At 48.4% G+C, this 19503-nt stretch overlaps 4 protein-coding genes across 4 annotated transcripts; 2 read left to right on the forward strand and 2 right to left on the reverse strand.

The window, feature by feature from the left end:
* Positions 1 to 691: 691 nt before the first annotated feature.
* LOC136459232 (probable auxin efflux carrier component 9) lies at positions 692 to 3639 on the reverse strand. Its single transcript, XM_066459110.1, has 5 exons — positions 2702 to 3639; positions 2279 to 2364; positions 1850 to 2007; positions 962 to 1038; positions 692 to 817 (listed from the first exon to the last, which is right to left on the reverse strand). The coding sequence occupies exons 1-5, from the start codon at positions 3637 to 3639 to the stop codon at positions 751 to 753; spliced, it is 1326 nt and encodes a 441-aa protein (XP_066315207.1). The 3' UTR covers positions 692 to 750.
* Positions 3640 to 5849: 2210 nt separating this feature from the next.
* LOC136459233 (4-diphosphocytidyl-2-C-methyl-D-erythritol kinase, chloroplastic-like) lies at positions 5850 to 10185 on the forward strand. The gene is made up of 11 exons (XM_066459111.1): positions 5850 to 6208; positions 6883 to 6978; positions 7059 to 7127; positions 7709 to 7813; positions 7896 to 7952; positions 8073 to 8273; positions 8670 to 8762; positions 8833 to 8932; positions 9030 to 9129; positions 9538 to 9623; positions 9803 to 10185. Exons 1-11 carry the CDS (start codon positions 6005 to 6007, stop codon positions 9904 to 9906), a joined length of 1215 nt encoding a protein of 404 aa, XP_066315208.1. The 5' UTR covers positions 5850 to 6004; the 3' UTR covers positions 9907 to 10185.
* Positions 10186 to 10637: 452 nt separating this feature from the next.
* LOC136459234 (uncharacterized) lies at positions 10638 to 11515 on the reverse strand. The gene has a single exon (XM_066459112.1). It carries the CDS (start codon positions 11288 to 11290, stop codon positions 10775 to 10777), a length of 516 nt encoding a protein of 171 aa, XP_066315209.1. The 5' UTR covers positions 11291 to 11515; the 3' UTR covers positions 10638 to 10774.
* A 3208-nt stretch (positions 11516 to 14723) lies between these two features.
* LOC136459235 (EID1-like F-box protein 3) lies at positions 14724 to 16313 on the forward strand. Its single transcript, XM_066459114.1, has one exon. The coding sequence runs from the start codon at positions 15118 to 15120 to the stop codon at positions 16000 to 16002; it is 885 nt and encodes a 294-aa protein (XP_066315211.1). The 5' UTR covers positions 14724 to 15117; the 3' UTR covers positions 16003 to 16313.
* Positions 16314 to 19503: the final 3190 nt, after the last annotated feature.

The raw sequence follows: 19503 nt of genomic DNA on the forward strand, positions 1-19503 counted from the left end.
GCGTCTTCTGACTCATTAAAAAAATGAGGGCAGCTCCGGCCGCCCATGCGCATCCCGTACGTGGCCTCCATACACCCCATTTGAGCTTGCAGTTTTTTGTCTGCCCGTGTGTACGTGTTTGCCAACAATTTATTCCTTCAATTTCAAGAGGAGCAAAATCGAGTTTCACCCAACAACTCGATTTTCTTATCAGGGAAAATTTTTAGTACAAACCTTCTATTCAGCGTAATTATAAAAACCGCTTAGAAAAACATTCGCAGGAGTTTTTTTTTTAAACAATTGAGACTATGCACATCCACAACGCATCTATGGATATACATTTTTCCTCAAAATTTGAGATTCGAAATCAATCTAGAACAATCATATAAAAACAACAAATTTCAGGTGCATACACTAGAAGTTTTTTTTTTTTGGGGTGGGGGACATAAGCTCTGCAACACGTAGGATCTGTTTCTGTTGCATGCCTGCTATACATTAATTGAGATGTGTTTGGAACATGTATAAGGTACCATTCCTAAAAAGAACACATGTAATTAATTAAGCTAATAGCAAGCTACCATCTACTGCTAGCTAGCAGACGGTGATCCATCTTATTGATTTTTGGTAGCATCGTCAGGAGCATGGATGTTTCCCTTGCACCGATGCGCTTCCATCTGAGCTGTGTAGCCAGTAGCTTTCATGTGCCCGGCCGCTTCAGATTTTGCACATGCGATCGGGCCCATTTCTTAATCGAATCAATCCATCGCAAATTCAAAGGCCCAACAGTATGTAGTACACAATTGTGACGGGCAGCGAGATAAATATCCCGAGAATAACCCTGAAAGAGACCAGACCAAAACAAGGTTTATAATTCATCAGTTAGAGATGGAATTAATTCGGCAAAACGACTTTATAAACTGCATTATTAAACCCACAGAATAATTAACAGGACAGTAAGAAGCGAGTGGTGAAAGGTACAAACCCAGTGCTCATGATGTCGGCGTCGACCTTGTACTCCTCCGCATACACGAATGAGGTCACGGCCAGTGGGAGAGCCGCCTGCAATATATTTGCACGTACGCATGTGCAAAATGTGAGTTTTCAGACATGCATGCATGCTGCTACTGCTACTCCTAGCAGTGAAATAAAAAAAGGCTTTTTAAGTTAAGTTAAAAGACTTCTTCGCTCTCTGATTTTCGAATTATATTATCCTATTCCTACTAGTTTTGATTTCCTGGTAGCTGTTCTTCTTCCGTACCCAAATAAACAAGCGTATTAAGAATTGGGCCTTCGTTCGGCTGGTTAAAAAAAAAACTGTTCCCGGCTGGTATCTACTGTTTATAGATTGTTTTATCTCACAGATTCCTCCGAGCGAACGGGGCCTTGGTTATTAATTAGTTTCAGGTCAACCTTACATTATTCGTTCAGATGATCATCGAATGTGGACACACGATGTTGTACGAGCAAGTACTCCTAGCTAGAGATATATACTTGGAGCTGACTTTGCTTGCCTACCATGGCTCCGTTGCTCTGTCACATGTACTAAGCCCGGCGTATCGTTACTAGCACGGGTTAAATTTGCGTACGTAACGGCACCAAATTTACGCGTCTCTTCGCTATGACCTATGCCTTTCTCTGTCATGCAACGGGAAATCGCGGCTGGGCAAACGTCATCAACTTATATTACTGGACACAAGTAAGCACGTTCCCGTTTTAAAGATTCTTGCTGTTACTATGATGCGATACTATCGAAATTTGTTTTTGCTCTTCGTCCGTGCATTAATTTTTGTTTGTTTCAACAAAAATAAATACGGTAAGGGAAAAAAGAAGGTGTACAGTTCCTGTACGTATTGGGCTGTTGGTGGCTCACCTGTACGACAGCAATGTGCAGAAGGGTGCCGTGCATTCCTATGGCCAGCGAGGCGAGCAGCATGATGACCGGGCCAATCAGGAACTTGAGGAGCATGGAGAGCGAGGCGATGGTGTACCCGCATGGCACGAACCGCGACTGCCGCGCTATGAACGTCCCTGAAAATCACCCGTAGTGATATAGGTTGGCATAAGTCTAAGCAAATCAAAATTAATGTGAACTCCCTCCGTTCCAAAATAAGCTAGTGACGTTTTTTTACTTTTAGACTTCCGTTTGTCTTATTCAATTTAAGATAATCGGTCAAACAAGAAGTCTAAAAGTTAAAAACCTTATTTATTTTGGTACGAAAAGAGTGAGCTTAAAAAAATCTAAAAATTAATTGTTGTTTAATTAAATCGTGACCAGATTTAGTTTTTAGTGAGATTGGACCTGAAGCGAACATGCTTAGCCCAACTGCGGTTGTGTAGATGATGAACAGAGAGTCGCCAACAATTTTTGGCATCGAGAATCCAATCCTGCAGAGGAAACAGATTAGGGCAATCATTAGTGAGCACGATTGAGAAATTTAGATAAACAGTAAAAATATGAAATGGCAATAAGATACTAAAAATATGATATGGTACTAGCTAGATTGAAGGAGCCGGAGACGCACTTGAATGCCATGAGAGACCAGATGAGCACGTACGATTGAGAATTAGGGCAATAATCATTAGGGCGATGGAAAAAATTAGGGCAATAATCATTAGTGAGCACGTACGATTGAGAATTGAGATATGAAAAATATAAAATGGCAACAAGATATACTAAAAATATGATATGATACTAGCTAGCTAGATTGAAGGGGAGACGCACTTGAATGCCGTGAGAGACCAGATGAGGCCAAGGAAGCTGGCATAGGTATTCGGAATCTGGAGAAGCTTCTTCGTGGCCATCCACACGACGTGCATCACCGACGGCACCTGCGGCTGGACCGGCGTTGGCGGCGGGAGATCCACGGCCACCTTGTTAGCATCTCCATCGCCCTCTGCGCCCAGCTCCTTCGCGGCCGCCGCGCCGTCGACTGGTGCCGTGGTCGTCGACGCAACCGCCGCTGCTGCCGCCACCTCCGTGATCTCAATGTTGACGACCATCTGGTGATGGCTACTACGGTCGGTGGCGGCATGACGATGAATACAGCTTCCGCCGTTTTCGTCGACAACCATACGATCGTGATTCTCGTCCGCCGCCGCCTGCGGCACTACGGCGGAGCTGATCTTGGCGGTGCCGTCCCGCGCCGCCATGAACTCGTAGAGGAAGATGACGACGTTGTACCAGATGCAGAACTGCATGACGACGATCTGCTTCATGAGCTCGCCCGACACGGACCCGTACATGCCGTTCAGGAGCGGCACGCCCATGATGATGGTGTTGGGCAGCGACGCCACCGAGAAGTTGGTCACCACCCACTTGATCGGCGACGCCGCCGCCGACGACTCAGCCTTGCCGTCAAGACGGCCGCACCGGCGGAAGTGGGACCAGAAGGCCCAGGCCGTGAGCGCGAGCAGCATGACGATCTTCTGCAGCGTGTCGGCGGCGATGAGGCGCTGGTTCATGTGGTAGGGGTCGTTGGTGGAGACCATGTGGAAGATGAGCACGGGGAAGGCGTAGAGCGCCACGAAGTGGCTGATCCCCTTGCACTGCTCGTCGGAGAAGGCCTTGAGCCACCGCACCGACGCGTAGCCCAGAACCGCCGCCGTGTACAGCGGCGCCATCGCCTCCACGACATGGTACACCGCGGATCCCGGGATCATGGTGCCAACAATCTAGCGATCGACTACTGTATGTACGTAATAAACCAAGGAACCCTCACTAAACCCTCGTCGGTATCTGGTTCTTCGTCCTAGCTAGGTAGCTAGAACGAAGCAGTAATGCTGGCTTGCTGCTCTCGATCTTGTGACTGATCGATGCAAAGTGTGTTGTGGTATGTAGTGCGGGAGGCTAGGTTTTGGCTTGGACGTGTATATATAGTGGACGATTGGGAAGTACGTGTGAATGTCAATCCCTACTTGCGTTCTTTTCTGGACGGAGGTAGTACCTCGATCCTCGTTGTGAATGCAACTGACGATCGGTGGTGCTTGACGGACGACTCTGCAACTGCAATCTGCATATGGTGGTGCCAGGGTTCGCAGGTTCAATTCGCCGATGGTTTTGGGTCGCGGAAAAGGACGTCAGAAAACCAGCAAGTAAAAAGCCAGCTAGCTGCAATTACAAATCCAAATGCATGCATGCGTTGCGCACGCACTGGGACTGGCTAGCTAGTTAATGGAAATTAGCTGCGTGCTGACGCCACTAGCAACTCAACAAAAGTGAGTTGTGCGTGCTCGTGCTGGGTACAGCGCTGTGCTACTTAGGAGCAAGTACGATCAGCTCGTACGTTTAAACTGGTGATCCAAATTTTGGACGAAGTTTTAACTGCTAAATTGAATGTCCAGCCGTCTAGGTCGATCTGATTCGCCGCGGTGTCCCGACGGCAGGGTCCGATCGAGCCTGACCAATGATCCAGCCAGGCACATGCAGCATTGCAGCAGCATGCTGCGTGTTGAATCACATGCATGAAGAATGCCAGTATCGCAGAAACAGTAGCGAACACCTATATCGACGGTTTCAATTCGCTAGTTTCCATCTCTGTGGTGTGGCCAGCTGGTGTGTTTTTATTCGTTTCTTCGCAGACAATCAGAAATCAGACGTCAATCAGCCTGTTCGCTGGTTGGTTTCTGAATTGATAAGCTTGACTAGTGCTGGTTTATTATGTAAGAAAAATACCGTGCCATTACTGATAAGTCCTGGCTGAAACCAATAAGCGAACATGCTGAATAGATGCTAGCGGTCAAGCTCACCATGGCATGCGAGTTAGTTGCATTAATTGGCACCTCATACATTATTGGAGTCTTGTCTTTGTATTCAAGGTCACATCGGATATCACATCGGGTGATCGGATACTAATAATCAAACTAATTACAGAAGTTGCGACTAATTCGCGAGACGAATCTATCAAGCCTAACTAATACATCATTAACACGTTACTGTAGCACCACATTATCAAATCATGGACTAATTAGGTTTAATAGATTTGTCTCGCAAATTAGTGTCAATCTGTGTAATTAGTTTTGTGATTAGTCTATATTTAATACTATCAATTAGTGTATAACGTCCGATGTGATAGGGACTAAATTTCATGGAATGATAACTTATTATTCCACCGTGCCGTGCCGCCGTAATCCAAGCTCCGCTTCGCCGCCGCCCAACGTGACGGCTGGTGGTGTGAATACCGTATCACCGCACCAAGTGCTGGGAAAATTGACTCCAAACGTTGCGATGCACGCAACTTACCGTGGAATGTTATGCTCCTGTTGCAGAAATGCTAATGGTGTGATTTGTGGGTTGTTATCAACTGTGTTTTGTGCGCGGAAATAAAAGGCCCGGTTCCAAGGCCTTTTTCCATCTACCGCCAGCCAGCCGTAGCAAAACACACTAGGCACGCCGCCGGCCGTTTGTGATCTGGTCTCGTGGGTGCGCGCGGCTTGCTTGGTCAACACACGTGCGTACGGCACGGGTCGGATGCTTGCTTGGACTGGATTAATTGCATCCAAACTTCTCATCAATTTTGATTCATTCCATCCAAACTTCTCATCAATTTTGACGTGTCTGGACATGGGTCACGCGCCGGGTGCACGCCGAGACGGCGGCCATCCTCAGGTTCCGGGTCCGGTCCCCTCCGCGTCAATCTCCCCTCTCTCACCTCCTGGTGTGGATTTTGTTTTTTTTAATATCTGAAGAATTTGTGAACAATTTGAACTGGGCTAGAAAACATATTCTGTTGAATAGACCGGAGAACTGGGCTAGAAAACAAGAAACATATGCCGAGTTTCACCTTACACGAGGGAGAAGGCGCAACATCTCGCGTCCATTCTGCCGCTCAGCAGACGGGCAAAACCACCAAAAACCGCAGCAAAATTTCCAAATTCCAAACACATGGCGATGACGAGGAACGCGACCCTTGACCGGAGCTGACGCTCGGAGCCGTCGTCATATCCCACTACAAAATCTATCTGACTCCAAAGCAGGCGCACTACTCGTCTAATCCCCGGACCCCGGGCAGCGGCGGCGGCGGCAGCCATGGCTTGCTCCGCGCACCTTCTGTCCCACAGCCTCTACTCGTCCCACTGCTCCAGTCCGGCCGGGCCCAGTAACCTCCGCTCCAAGGGCCGACCGCCGGCACGGGCGTCTCCCGCTGCGAGGCCCGCCTCGAGGGCCAGGGGCTGCCGGGGTGTCAGCCTGAGGGTCGCCGCGTCGTTCGAGGAGGGGAGGAGGCAAGTGGAGGTAAGCGCCTTTCTGAACCCTTCAATTATGAACGGGAATGGGCTGTTCGTCTGTTATGCGCTTTCGGAATGCACGAAATGGGAAACGGGAGAAGAAATTTCATTTCTGCGCGGATTCTGTCCGTTCCCGCCCCGCCGATTCTCTCGCACTCCGTTACCGACGTCGCGCGATGCCACCGTTGCCTTGTGTCAAAGCGGGCGTCTCCTCTCTTCCGCGCGAAGCGTCCCGTCCCGTCCCGTCCCTCACAGCACAGCAAAACCAAACCACAGGGAAATGTGCTTTCTTGCGGCCATGAAACGTGTTCAGCTTCCAGCTGTTTCGTTTACAGGCTCTTTTTTTTTTCTATAAGGCTCCGTGTTCCTGTAGTGCATCCAAAATGTTTCCTATGTTTAGGCCTCACATTTCGTTTCAACTAAGCTAAATATATTAATGAAAATATGCAACCTTGAAAGAAATAAGGCCCGCATTAATATGTTATTATATTCCATCACTGATTTCTTAAAGGGGTTGATTGATTATTTAATTACTTCCTCTCTTTTGTTTCTATTTCTAGTTTTCCTAAATTCTTCCATGCTTGTTTTTTCCACATAGAGTTGCGAAAATTCTTTTGTTGGCTAGGGAAATCCAGAGCATCTATTGCAACTTTCTTACTACTGTAATGGTGTATATTTTAGGTCTCTTATGACCCACAAGCAAGGTTTAACCAGATAGCAGACCAAACTGACAAGGATGCTGGGATGACACGGCTTAACCTATTTTCACCTTGCAAAGTATGTTACTATCTTTCTTCTGATGATTGGTTACTTCTTTTGTGCTTCGGATTAAGACTTGTGCATATGTTGCGATGCAGATTAATGTGTTCTTGAGGATAACGGGTAAGAGACCAGATGGGTTCCATGACCTGGCTTCTCTATTTCATGTGAGCATTTTTGTGCCTGTTTTGTTTTTTTCCTGCATGGGTGTCTTTTTAAAAAAATGTTTTTTGTCAATTTATATGGCATCTAGCTTTTATTAATGGAGTCTTACCAGTTAGGAAAAAAAAAACATTCGAGACCTTTCAGGAAGAAAAAAAATGTTTATTATGTTCAAACATTGGAATATATTTCGTGTGCAGTAATTTGGAATATATACGCGATTCAACACATTAAAAGGACATAGGTTAAAGCATACATGGCACCATTATCAACAGCAAAGGAAACACCATTTAAATAATATACCTAATAGTTCTTCAAATGAAGTTGTTATGTTTGTGGATGTTTGCAATCCACTCAATTTCCATGAACCTCTTATTCTTCTCTTTGCAATACTGTTGATCAAGGAAAATATGTTTTGATGTTCGGGCTAAGGTTAACTTCCATTTAGACATACTGCTCCAAATACCAATTTGCATGATAGACTATTATCTGACCAATATCAAGTCTTACTTAAAAGCAACGACACATGCTTTGGACTGCCAAGAATTATCATCTGTACTCACTAGTTCTAATAATAAACTTCCAGGTGATAAGTTTGGGTGATACGATCAAATTTTCATTGTCACCAAGTAAAAGCAGAGATCGCCTGTCAACCAATGTTCCAGGTGTCCCAGTTGATGAAAGCAATTTGGTATGATGGCTCTATATACAAATAGCTGCACACTTGTTATTCTCAACTTCCCTAACTTAACTATTGTCTCATGAGCCTGCAGATCATCAAGGCACTCAATCTTTACCGACAGAAAACTGGGACTAATAACTTTTTTTGGGTACCGTCAATTACACAAGCCTTTTTATCTTGAGAAGTTGCTCATTCTTTTGGCATTAAAGTGATTCATTTTTTTTTTGTTATTTAAGTTTTAAGGTTTGCCATTTCCGTTCAAATGTAGATACATCTTGATAAGAAGGTCCCAACTGGTGCTGGTCTCGGTGGTGGAAGCAGTAATGCTGCAACTGCACTATGGGCTGCTAACCAGTTTGCTGGCTGTATAGCTTCAGAGAACGATCTTCAAGAGTGGTCTGGTGAGATTGGATCAGATATCCCCTTTTTCTTTTCACGAGGAGCAGCATATTGTACTGGTAGAGGAGAGGTATGTTTCCCGTGGTTTCTAGTCTAGTTCACAAATATTGATCACTATATATACTTCATTTATTCTTCTTACAGCAGGAAGTATCTTTATTTTTTCCAAATCAGCTGACAGTTCTCCAAATTTAAATACAAGTGCATCTATAATCATATATCATACTTTACCAGGGTGAAGAGTATTTAGCTGATCATGCTACCCCCATTTAGCTTGTCCTGTTTTTCTTGTTTCTTTTTCATACAAGTTACCTTATTTGAACTTTAACAGTGCTCTTCAAAATAAATTGACAAGTTACCTCTTTTTGTTAACTACGTACTAGATGGTGACATGTATATCCATGTGCAGCGTTTAGTTTTGTGCAGCAGTGTCTCATCATAATCTGTAGCTTGAACTGAAATGTAGATTGTCCAAGATATCCCAAATCCCTTGCCAGAAAATTTACCAATGGTTCTTATAAAGCCGTCTGAAGCATGCTCAACTGCTGAAGTTTACAAGGTAACTAGTAAACACTTGCTTTCTTAATTTGCAATTCATGTGTTTTGCTCATAAGCTTCTTGTGCTGCAGCGATTCAGGTTGGAACAAACAAGTCAAGCTGATCCCTTGACCTTGCTCAAGGAAATAACTCAAAATGGGATATCACAAGATGTTTGTGTTAATGACCTAGGTATGCATATCTGCAGATAATTTATTTTGTTTCAGCATATTCTGTTTCATAACTTAAGTTTAAACAGTGTTTGTGCTTCTGTTTTTTGTTTTTCTAGAGCCTCCAGCTTTTGAGGTGTTGCCTTCACTTAAGAGGTTGAAGAAACGAATTATTGCAGCTAGCCGGGATGATTATAGTGCTGTTTTTATGTCAGGAAGGTAAGGAGGGATATTTCTATCAAGCTTTTTGAAGAATCTGTTTGTTCCAAGTACACTGTACACATGTTCTCAAAGACAGTGGCATTGGTGCTGATTCCTGTAATGAGCACAAAGGGAGTGTATGGAGGGATCCACTTATGAATTTGAACCGTAGAGTTGTCCACATAGGAACTGCCAAGCATTCTGCATGTCAATTAGTGTATGCCATATTTGATGAGTGGTACTGTATTCTGTGTACCTACTATAGCGAATTGGGGGGAACAGATCCCTCTGTGTGCTTCTTTTCTCTGCATTTGTAACTGTACATGTTTCAATATTGTTTCATTCTGATGTCGATTGCAGTGGAACATACATGTTTTCTGTGCGTTTGGAACCATACATCTTCTAACAATTGTATATCTCTTGTAGTGGAAGCACAATTGTTGGGATTGGTTCCCCGGATCCTCCTGCATTCGTGTATGACGATGAAGACTACAAGGATGTTTTTTGGTCAGGTATGCTCGATTGTTGTACTGCACATCATTTCCATTTCGGTGCAGTCAAGAAGGATTCATGGTTGATTTTCCGAACACAATACAAGCTGAAGTGCTTAGAATGTAGTTGTGATCCTATTATCCTAACAAGTTGGAAGTTTGGAACCGTCATTCTGAATGGTTGATATCTTTCTGTGCAGAGGCTTGCTTGCTCACTCGCGATGAGAACGAGTGGTACAGGGAACCAATCTCGTCCAATGCCACGTCTAGCAAAGATGGTTTGCAAGCCTCGGTCGCTGACTGATTAAGTCAGGTTCTGTATCAGATTTGTGGTTATACGGATACAGGCTTTGATCAACACGCCGCCATGTTAGGAAAGAATTCTACGGTATCGGCAATTGCTCATAAGACAATCTGGTTCTGAAATTGATCATTTTCAGTATAGCGACTATCGATTTGACCAACAGTCAGATTAATGGCTCCAGGAGAAGTTTACTCCGTGGATGTATTTAGGATCAAATGAACAAGGGAAATAGTACTATATTACTCCCTCAACCGGGAATAAAATGAAGGCCTGTGAGTACCTCTACAACTGTTTAGACATTGTTCATCACTGTTTGTTTGGTCAATGTACTGTTAGGGACTAGCCATGGTTGGGCCATCGTATGGGCCCTGGGCCTTGAGCCCAGTCCAAAGTTTGCTGAGATAGAGTCTACAAAAGTAATAGGGAGTTTTGGGGCGGAAGTTTTGCTTCCTCAGTTCTCGCTCGCGTCGAGAACGATGGTAAAGGGAGCCAATCTCATCGAAAGCCACCACAGTGTGTCAAGGAAGAGAAACGCCTCACGAAAATCTAACTTTGTTCATTACACAATCTGATCCCGTGAAAGCCTTGTCATTTTCTCAGTATAGCAACCATGATTTCTGTGTAACAGACGGTTACTTGTTTTCTGTCAACAAGAGTTGAATTGCTCCAGGTGAAGTTTCTTGGTTGCGAGTGATAGCATGACCATCAAATTGACAAAATGGACTGTTCATTTCTCAACTGTTACCAATGTAAATACAAGTGATTACGTACTAGACAGTAGTGATAATTGCTTATCTGCATGCTACTAGCCTACTACTACTAGCAATCAACAGGCAACATCCGTGGCTAGTCAAAACCAGGACACAATTCATGCCTGGAGCTGGCCATCAACCTCGCCGCCCAGTAATTGCGAGCTCTCGTCTTTGGCCTCCGCCCCAGGAGCCGACGCCGCGGGGACCTCGTCGTCCGCCTCCGTCGAGCCCTCCGCGTCAGCTTCGTACCCCGCGGGCTTCAGATCTAGGCTCGCCAGCTCGGCTTCCCCTGGCGGGTTGAAGGACCCGAACTTGGGCGTGGTCTCCAGCGCCACGAAGCCGCCCCGCGCGTACTGGAACGAGAACGACGCGCCGTCCCCGTCCCCGCCGCAGCCCGAGCCACGCGAGTCCTCCGCCTCCTCGGCCACCGAGCTGGGGACGCTGTCGAGCGCGGCGACGCACGCGCGGCGCCGCTTCGGCTCGGGCAGCCGCCGCTCCTCCTCCGCCCCGCCGTCGTTCCCCGGGATCGGGAGCCCGCGCTTCTCCGGGGAAGCGGAAGAGCTCCCGTGCGCCAGGGGCGGAGGGGGCGCTGCGGGCAGCGCGGGACCCTCGGCCTGAGCCTCCGCCGCCATTACTCGGGCAGAACGGCGAAAGGGTCAGGGACAGATGGTGGACTGGTGGGCGGGTGGGATGGGGAGGCGAATTTTCTATTCCGGACGATCTGCCCGCACCCCGCAGTGCGCACGCCGGCGTCCTCGGCTCCGCTCGCCTTCGGCTTTGGCGGTGATTTTTAGCGATCGCAACATGTCAGTGAGTCAGTCAGCTTTGTGTCCATACGGGACGAGGATGACACGACGCCCGCCCACGACGGCACACGCTGTTCTCCCGCTTGCAGCCTTGCAGGCGCTGTCGGGCCGTCGGGCGTCGGCAAAGTGCAAAGCTGTTCACCGTGACCGTGAGCCTGCACGTGACGGGGAGCCACGAAATCAACAGAACCAGGGCGTCCAGACAATGAAATGTGATGTTTCTTCTAGAATATGAGCGCATCAGCATTGATCTAAAGTTGACAAACACACTCCAACAGCTCACTCTCGCTGGGTTGGGCTGCATCTTCACTTTCGGAGGTGAGCGATTTTCAGTTTTTTTTTTCGAAGGACGAGCGGCACAAAACTCTGCAAACCTCTTGCCTTCCTCATGGATCTCCGGTCATTAAAATATTAATTATTTATTCACTTAGAGCCCCTTCTTCACGAGAGAAGAGAACATTTTCGGCCTGTTCGCTGATTGGTTTCTGGGTTGGTTTGGACTGACTGGTGCTAGTTTATTGTGAGAGGAAAACACTGTTGGCTGACTGGTTTGGGCTGGCTGAAACCAACAAGCGAACAGGCTGTTTGTGTTTTCTTGCCTACCTTTGCCTGTCAAGGTTAGGCAATCCTTGCCTACCTAGCCTTTGTTGGTAATAAAGGATCCAAATATACTCTAGGTCGTCAGATAGAGTAAGAGTTTAGAAACTTAGCATACAGTTGCCGTTGCCGAGCAAGACGACGCGATCAAAATTTTCTAGAAACCAAGTAGTAGACCCAATTACTTTGTAGAAGTGACTGATTAGACATTGATCTTTAGCCAAACCTTGCCTCACCTTGTCCGGCGAGGAAATCAAATATAGGTGAGTGTTTGGATCTCTTGCAGGTTTCTCGTTTTCTGTGCTGGCAAAGAAATTCCTTGCTACCCCAAGCTAGCCAATTTTGCTCTTCCACCTTAGGGCCTGTTTGGTTGGCAAAATTTTTGGCGAACTGCTACCGTAGCATTTTCGTTGTTATTTAGTAATTAGTGTCCAATCATAGTCTAATTAGGCTTAAAAGATTCGTCTCGTGGATTTTGTCTAAACTGTGTAATTAGTTTTATTTTTTATTTATATTTAATACTTCATGCATGTGTCTAAAGATTTGATGTGACGGGGAATCTTTGAAATTTTTGGCAAAATGAAGTGAACTAAACTGGCTCTTAGCAAGGTTTGGCTAACCTGATCTAGTGAGGTGAGGCAAGGCTAGCTGAGCAACCAAACTGACCCCTATATCGAGTTGGACGCTGAGACTCCTGACCAGTCGTAGCGTTGCCTTGGGCACTCTATGTATGAAAAGTACTGATGAAGCTAAGTTTTTTTCCAACAGCAAGGCACGATCCATCTTCGTTCTTCTTGATCGTTGTGCCCCTCACTCTGTCCTGAAATAGCTTTTTATGTGTTTCTCTGTCCCACATGCTAGATGCTTCATCGCCACAACACATGCCTCAGCAGGTGTTTTGCTTGTTTGTCAGATCAAGCCGTCGACGCTTCTGCAGGTGTCTCTGACATATCGTAGGGCTACACTTCAATGTGACATGGACATCTGGTGCAAACGTGTTTACTGAGGCAGCACGCCACGCGGTAGCGTTGGAGAAGCCCTTACGCGGCCACGGTGCGCGCTTCTCACCCAATCGAGTAACTTGATTGGAATCCGCGACTCCTCTAGCAGACACTACTGAGCCCTTTTTAGTTCGTGAACTTTGGAATTTGGGGCTACTGTAGCACCTTCGTTTTTATTTGGCAAATAGTGTTTAAACATTGATTAATTAGGCTTAAAACGTTCGTCTCGTAATTTCCCACCAAACTGTGTAATTAGTTTTTCTTTTCGTCTACATTTAATACTCCATGCACGGGCCGCAAACATTCGATGTGACAGGTACTGTAGCAACTTTTTGGACTTTGGGGTCCAACTAAACAAGGCGTGAGACCGAGTTTTAACATTTTCTTGTACCTCAACGATGGCATGAAAACGGAGCCGCCTCCACCGTTAACGTAGATTCCGTCATCTTGCATGTCATGCTCCATTGCTCCGGAGCTTACACCTGTACTCTGCCTAGGCATGCTCAGCCAAGCAGAATCGATCTAGTATGATTGTTAGATATAAAGTGATTCTTTCACACATCAAAGCGGGGGGGTTCTCTGAAGAAAAACCTGCATGTACCTATCAAAAGTTACAATGGCCAATAGAGCTAGGTAGCCCTCGCCAAGATGTACTGTATTCCTGCGAAAAGAAAATGATATTGTAACTTTTTCCACCTTGGGCGTTGCATTCCTCGTGCGCTTTTCCATATCTGCGTTATATCGTTGCCTAACGCGTGTCCACCCGCGAGTGGCAGCAATGCAACATTAGGTACTTTCCACATCACACTCGTTTTGATCTACTCCGTCAGGGACAGAGCACAAGTGAGAAGAATGAAAAGCACAGCACGATGGCAAAATCCTGAACTGAACAAACCGAGTCGCCGTCGAGAGACGAGAGCCAGTCGGCTCCAAAGCGACGCGGACACGTGTCCCCCGCACGAGCTCTCCATGGAGCCGACACGTGTCCCCCCGAAATCCCCCCGCCGGCGAGATACTTTGGCACCCCGCGCCGAGAGCAGGGCGGGACGGGGCTCCACGTGTCGCTCTCCGCGCCCAGCACCTGAGGGCGCGGGATCCGCCAGACACCACGCACAAGCAAAAGAACTGCGGGGATGATCAAATCAAAACTTGGGCGCAGAGGAGAGCGTTCGAAAAAGGCCGTTGCTTGGATGGTCGGCACGCGTCCCGCAAGCGCACACGCGTCAAGCTCCGGGAATCCGGCAGGACACGCGTGCACCGAGGAGGCAAGAACGGCCTGGTTCCCCGGCACGTGTCCCGCTGCGGCTGCTCGTCGTCTTCCCCTCTTGGAGCTCGCTGAGGGGCGGCAGTATGGCTCGATTTGGAAAGGTGGCCGGATTAAGACTTCAAACAAATCATCTGGATACACCTCCTGCTATAAACAACGGGAGCCTGATTGATATCGTAGAGCCGTCGAGCGATGTGACGCCGCAAAATAGCATCTGACGCGTTTAGAAATGGCAATGGCGTGCCAGATGTCTGTGATTGAGATGCCGCGTCGCATTCGCATCAGCCGAGATCCATCCTTACGTGAATTGGCTGTACTAGTTGCTTGTTTTTTTAGCGGCGCGACCGCGAGCACGGAGCAGATATTTTGGGCGATCGAGGAGGAACGGGGGGAGACCATTGACGGGATGGTTCTCGCGTTATTGGCACTCGAGGCCGGGGAGTGGCCATTTGTCAAGCGGCCGATGGCGCCACGACACCCTGGCCGGTCGCGCCCTGCCCCGACACCCACGCCTTTCGGGGAGCACGCGAAGTGGTCGCCGCCTCGCCGGCTTCGCGTCGCGACAGTATAAATCTTCTCCATCCCCCTGGCGGCTGGCACTGCCCTCTGCACGCTCTGCATCGCCTAGTACCGAACGCTCTTTGGGCACTCTTCTCTGGCTTGGGTTGCCAACGAGTCAGTTCGCTATTTCTAGCTGCCAGTGCCAGAGTACTACGTACTGCAGCTGTGCATTGCAGCACGGTGCTAGAAGCCCACAACGCCCCACGGGATTGCCCGATTGCCGAGCGATGAGTGAGGGCGCGCGGAACACGCGGCAGTTCCTCGGCGCGTCGAGCAGCGGCGCGGGCGGTAGCGGGAGTAGCAGCGCGGGCTACCGGAGCGGCGGCATTGGTGCGGCGGCGCGGACTACCAACGACGTGAACACGGGGATCCTGGACGAGAACGTCCTGGCGCTGGTGTTCCGGTCCCTCAACTTCGACCCCAAGGCGCTGTGCACCGTCTGCTGCGTCAGCCGGCGGCTGCGGGCCGTCGCGGAGCGCGTGCTGTGGCGGGAGCTCTGCATGTCCCATGCGCCGCGGATGGTGGCCTCGCTGACGGGCGCAGGCGCAGGCGGCGCGCCCCCGCCCCCGGGGCGCGTCGTGGGCGGGTGGCCGGCGCTGGCGAAGCTGCTGCTCTTCTGCTGCGGCGAGGCGGCGGCGGCGGCGGTGCGGGGCCACTTCACGGGGGTGTCACGCTTCTCCAAGACGTCCGGGCGGAGCTTCCTGTCGCGGCGGTGCCGGGGCGACCTGCTCTACATGTCGGACCCCTGCGAGCACGCCGTGCCGGGCGCCGACGACGACATGGGCGCCTACCGCGGCGTGTTCCGCGGGTTCATGCGCTCCCGGACGCTCGCGTGCCTGGTGGGGCGGCAGGCCCCGCTGGAGACGCGCGTGCGCTGCCCCTACTGCGGCGCGCGCGTCTGGAGCATGGTGGCGGCCGGGATGGCGCCGCGCAGCGCGGGCCGCAGGCTGGGAGCCTACGAGGGCCGCCTCGAGTACTACGTCTGCGTCAGCGGACACCTCCACGGCAACTGCTGGCTCGCGCGCCTCACCTCCAGCGACGGCGACGACTCCGAGGTTGACGACGACGCTTCCACGGAAGGCGGCAGCGATGGCGGCCCCGTCGCGCCGTAAACTCCGACATGTCAAGGTCCACCACCAATCCGCCATGTGCTCGATGGGCTTGTGCGTAATTTCGTACTAGTAGCAATGTACCATCAGCAGCACTGTGTCACAGACTCGGTGTCGATGACTACAGCCGGCGTCCTTTTGTCTAGTCATGTGAGCCCATAGGAGTAGTGGAAGGTAGCGGCAGCATGCCGCATACGCGCTCTGCTTTGTCTGGTCCGCGGCGCGGCTGGATATGGCGATGTTTACAGTTTCAGCGACCTGTGCGCGAGGCTGAATGGAGCCTTTTTGTGATGTGATCTGCCCTCGTTCTCGTTTGTTACTACGGAGTACTTTTGTCGGTCGCGGACCTTTGTTTGGCTGTTTCGCTCTTCCTCTGTTTTTCGCCCTCAATCGACTGTCGTGTGTGTTGACCTGAAGAGTTGAAAAAGACGCTCCGCTCGTAGTCTGCTGCTCCTGGGCAAGGCCTCTCCACTTGGCGAGGCAACATCTTTGCTTGCCGTCCATGACCACGAGTTCCATCTCGGCTTGCCTGGTCGCTCCGTCCAGTCAGCCGGTCACCACTCAAACTTGCCACTGTTACATGTAAAAAGAATTTGTATGTCTTTTTTTTCGAGAACGTGCATATGCCCATATTTCATTAAGGAGAAGTGTTAGAACAATACAAATATCAGAGCGCTCACCGTGAGATACCGAAAGCCCCTGGAGCGACTGAAAAGAAAGAAAGCAAACAAACTGCGCACGAGATTGTGTATTACATCACTAATTGAGCAACTGAAAGGCGACCGGTTGGCAACTAAGCTGGACTAGCCGAGAAGAGAGTCAACAGCGCCGCGAACCCGGCACCGATCCAAGCATTTGCTTCGTCGACGATCACCTGGAAGGGCTGATGGGGAAGTAGGAGTTTCCCATCGAACACCCTCCGGTTCCGTTCCTTCCATAGTGACCAAGCAGTTAGCATTACCGTCGAATCGAAGCATGTGCGAAGGGCTCTAGGTGCTTGCGCTCTATGCTGTTGCCACCATTGAAGCAGGGAGTCTTGCTGTTGCGGTGACCATGTCTGCAAACCCACGATGGTGAGCAGTCGGTGCCAAACGTCCCTACTGTAGACGCATGACAACAAGAGATGGCTTGTTGTCTAAACTTCTTGGTCACACAGCGCACAGGTTGCTTCCTTTGTAGACCATGCCGTTGTCGTCAGTCGGCAGTCCATAGGCGTCCGTGAAGTGCAATCCAGAAGAAGAATTTCACCTTTGGGGCGCAACGGCCTTCCAGACATGCTTAGCACCAAGCATGGAAGTCATACCAGAATTTGCATGTCGGATTATCAACTTTGTGTAGCTTTTTGTAAAAAGAATTTGTTATACCACTGTTACAATAATCAGTTATATTTCTAAATCAGTGTTCTCTCATAGCTAATTGTCCTTTGACAACAGTAAGTTTTGGCCAAAAAAAAAGCTATTGGTCTCACCGGAAAGAGGACAAAATTATATATACATTGATGTTCTATAGTACAACGGAGACAAAGTATATATCCACGAGAGGAGAACGATGGCCAAGTATCCGTCAGAGACGAAATGCACCACAATAGCGGTAAAGTATCCGCTACGAAAGCACACGGCGGCAAAGCATCCACTAGACAAGACGAGGCGGCAAAGTATCCGCGAGAGGGCCAACCCGCACTTAGCAGCAAAGCATCTACCAGAGAGGGAGACCGGAGAGACATCGGCTGTAAAGCATCCATCGCGGCAACAGCGACGGCAAAGCATCCGTCAAAGAAGAGTGGTAGCGGCAAAGTATCCACTACCAAAGACCAAGCGACTGTAGCAACACCAAGCAATACAGCTGGACAGACCACTGTGAAGAGGAACTTGAATCACACACAGGTGCAACACCACAAGGGGCGACTCCGGCGATAGAAGTGGAAGTCAGAGCAGGAGCACAACAGGAGTTTTCCAAAGAGACAAATAAGCCTCTAAGAAGGGTAGTAACATCTGTACGCCACCATTACTGGAAAGATGCACTAGAGAAAGACTTTGCCCCAGACCTGCCCCAAAAGCATGTGCGAAGAACGGATTCGACGATGCCTCCAAGAAAGTAGAGGACGCAAAGAGCGCTACCGCTGCCGATCTAGAGCAAGAAGCCAAATAGGGTTTTTACCCAGAATCCATTCGCCCACAGGCACGTGCACCCAAGAGCGCCAGCACCAGCCACTCAGGGCCCAAGCCAGCACAGGCACGGTCACGCCGCACCGAGGTCACTGACGACCACGCCTGTTCGCTGTGTCGTAAACGATCGTGAATTATAAGTTAAAATAATATTTTGACGACCACATAGGTTCGCTGTGTCGTAAATGATCGTGAATTATAAGTTAAAATAATATTTTTTCTCACACTAAACCAGCCAGCGGTAATAATTCATGATCGTTGGAAACGAACAGGCTGCACGCCGCCGCAAGGCCTGAAACGCCGGTGTCCGCAAGTGCCAGGAGACTTGGCGAGCGAACCGCGACGGGGGGTTCCTGCAGTCCCAACAACATGCAGATGCAGTAAAACAATCGTTACGGGGCAGCAATATAAATTCTCAGTCAGATGCAATATAATTCAGCAAAAACCAGTGAAAACATATATAATTATAAATTAGTCTACGAGTAACCGTACGTGGAATTCATAGTTGTAGTGTACGTAATCCTTATCAGCGTAAATGAAACAAGTTAAACTAAAGCCAGGGGGCGATCGCGAGCCACTTGCACGCATGTGCTAATTGTGAGTTGATAAACTACTACACGTGTCTTAAAAAAAACGAGTAATAGATTCAGCGTGTACGGCTCCTTGTTGTTATCCTGAAACTGCTGCTACGCCGTACAAGGCTAGAACTGAAGTGGTTGATAAAACGGTTACAGGTCAATTTTGATATTCACAACGAGGATTGAGGTACTCCTGCGACGAGAAAAGAACGTAACTACGGCTTGCGTGCCGGTAGAAATAGTTTACATTTACCCAAGTTTCTTCATATTTGTGACTTTAAATTAATTTATTATAAAAATATATTTTGTAATTAATCCAATAGTATTTATTTGGTATCATAGATATTTTTTTATCTATATTTCGTCATGTTCTGAAGCATTACTTCAGCCGTACTTTTTAGCGAACGAACAATATTTTATTCTCACAACAAATCAGTATAAATCAAATTTTAGCGAAACGAACAATAATACTAAAATATAATATTGTGCTAGAATTATATTCTTCTGTGAACGAAGTGAGTACATATTAGCTGTATGTATCAGGATCCGTTCCTGCTGCTGCTGCGTGAGCTTTGCAAACAATTTAGGTCTCGCCTGAGGAAAAGAAAAAAAAGGCAGTACACGAGTACAGAGTACTTCACCGCCCCCTCATTTGTCTCGTGCAAATATGCCTGTGTAAGGGTACTAGTGAATTCTAAGGGCACGCTTGATAAGGCTCTAGCTCCAGCTAAACAGTTTTGGTTGTGGCTTCTACGATGGAG

This window comes from Miscanthus floridulus, chromosome 6 (assembly GCF_019320115.1).
Source record: "Miscanthus floridulus cultivar M001 chromosome 6, ASM1932011v1, whole genome shotgun sequence".
Classification (NCBI taxonomy): domain Eukaryota; kingdom Viridiplantae; phylum Streptophyta; class Magnoliopsida; order Poales; family Poaceae; genus Miscanthus; species Miscanthus floridulus.

What these genes read in the sequence shown, in the direction of transcription:
- LOC136459234 (XM_066459112.1), bottom strand. Translation starts at nt 11,290, where the DNA reads ATGGCGGCGGAGGCTCAGGCCGAGGGTCCCGCGCTGCCCGCAGCGCCC.
- LOC136459233 (XM_066459111.1), top strand. Translation starts at nt 6,005, where the DNA reads ATGGCTTGCTCCGCGCACCTTCTGTCCCACAGCCTCTACTCGTCCCAC. An exon ending in ACCTGGCTTCTCTATTTCAT is followed by an intron (nt 7,128 to 7,708) that starts GTGAGCATTTTT and finishes ATAAACTTCCAG; the next exon opens with GTGATAAGTTTGGGTGATAC. An exon ending in GCTGTTTTTATGTCAGGAAG is followed by an intron (nt 9,130 to 9,537) that starts GTAAGGAGGGAT and finishes TATCTCTTGTAG; the next exon opens with TGGAAGCACAATTGTTGGGA.
- LOC136459235 (XM_066459114.1), top strand. Translation starts at nt 15,118, where the DNA reads ATGAGTGAGGGCGCGCGGAACACGCGGCAGTTCCTCGGCGCGTCGAGC.
- LOC136459232 (XM_066459110.1), bottom strand. Translation starts at nt 3,639, where the DNA reads ATGATCCCGGGATCCGCGGTGTACCATGTCGTGGAGGCGATGGCGCCG. An exon ending in TGCACATTGCTGTCGTACAG is followed by an intron (nt 1,039 to 1,849) that starts GTGAGCCACCAA and finishes AATATATTGCAG; the next exon opens with GCGGCTCTCCCACTGGCCGT. An exon ending in GCCGACATCATGAGCACTGG is followed by an intron (nt 818 to 961) that starts GTTTGTACCTTT and finishes GGTCTCTTTCAG; the next exon opens with GGTTATTCTCGGGATATTTA.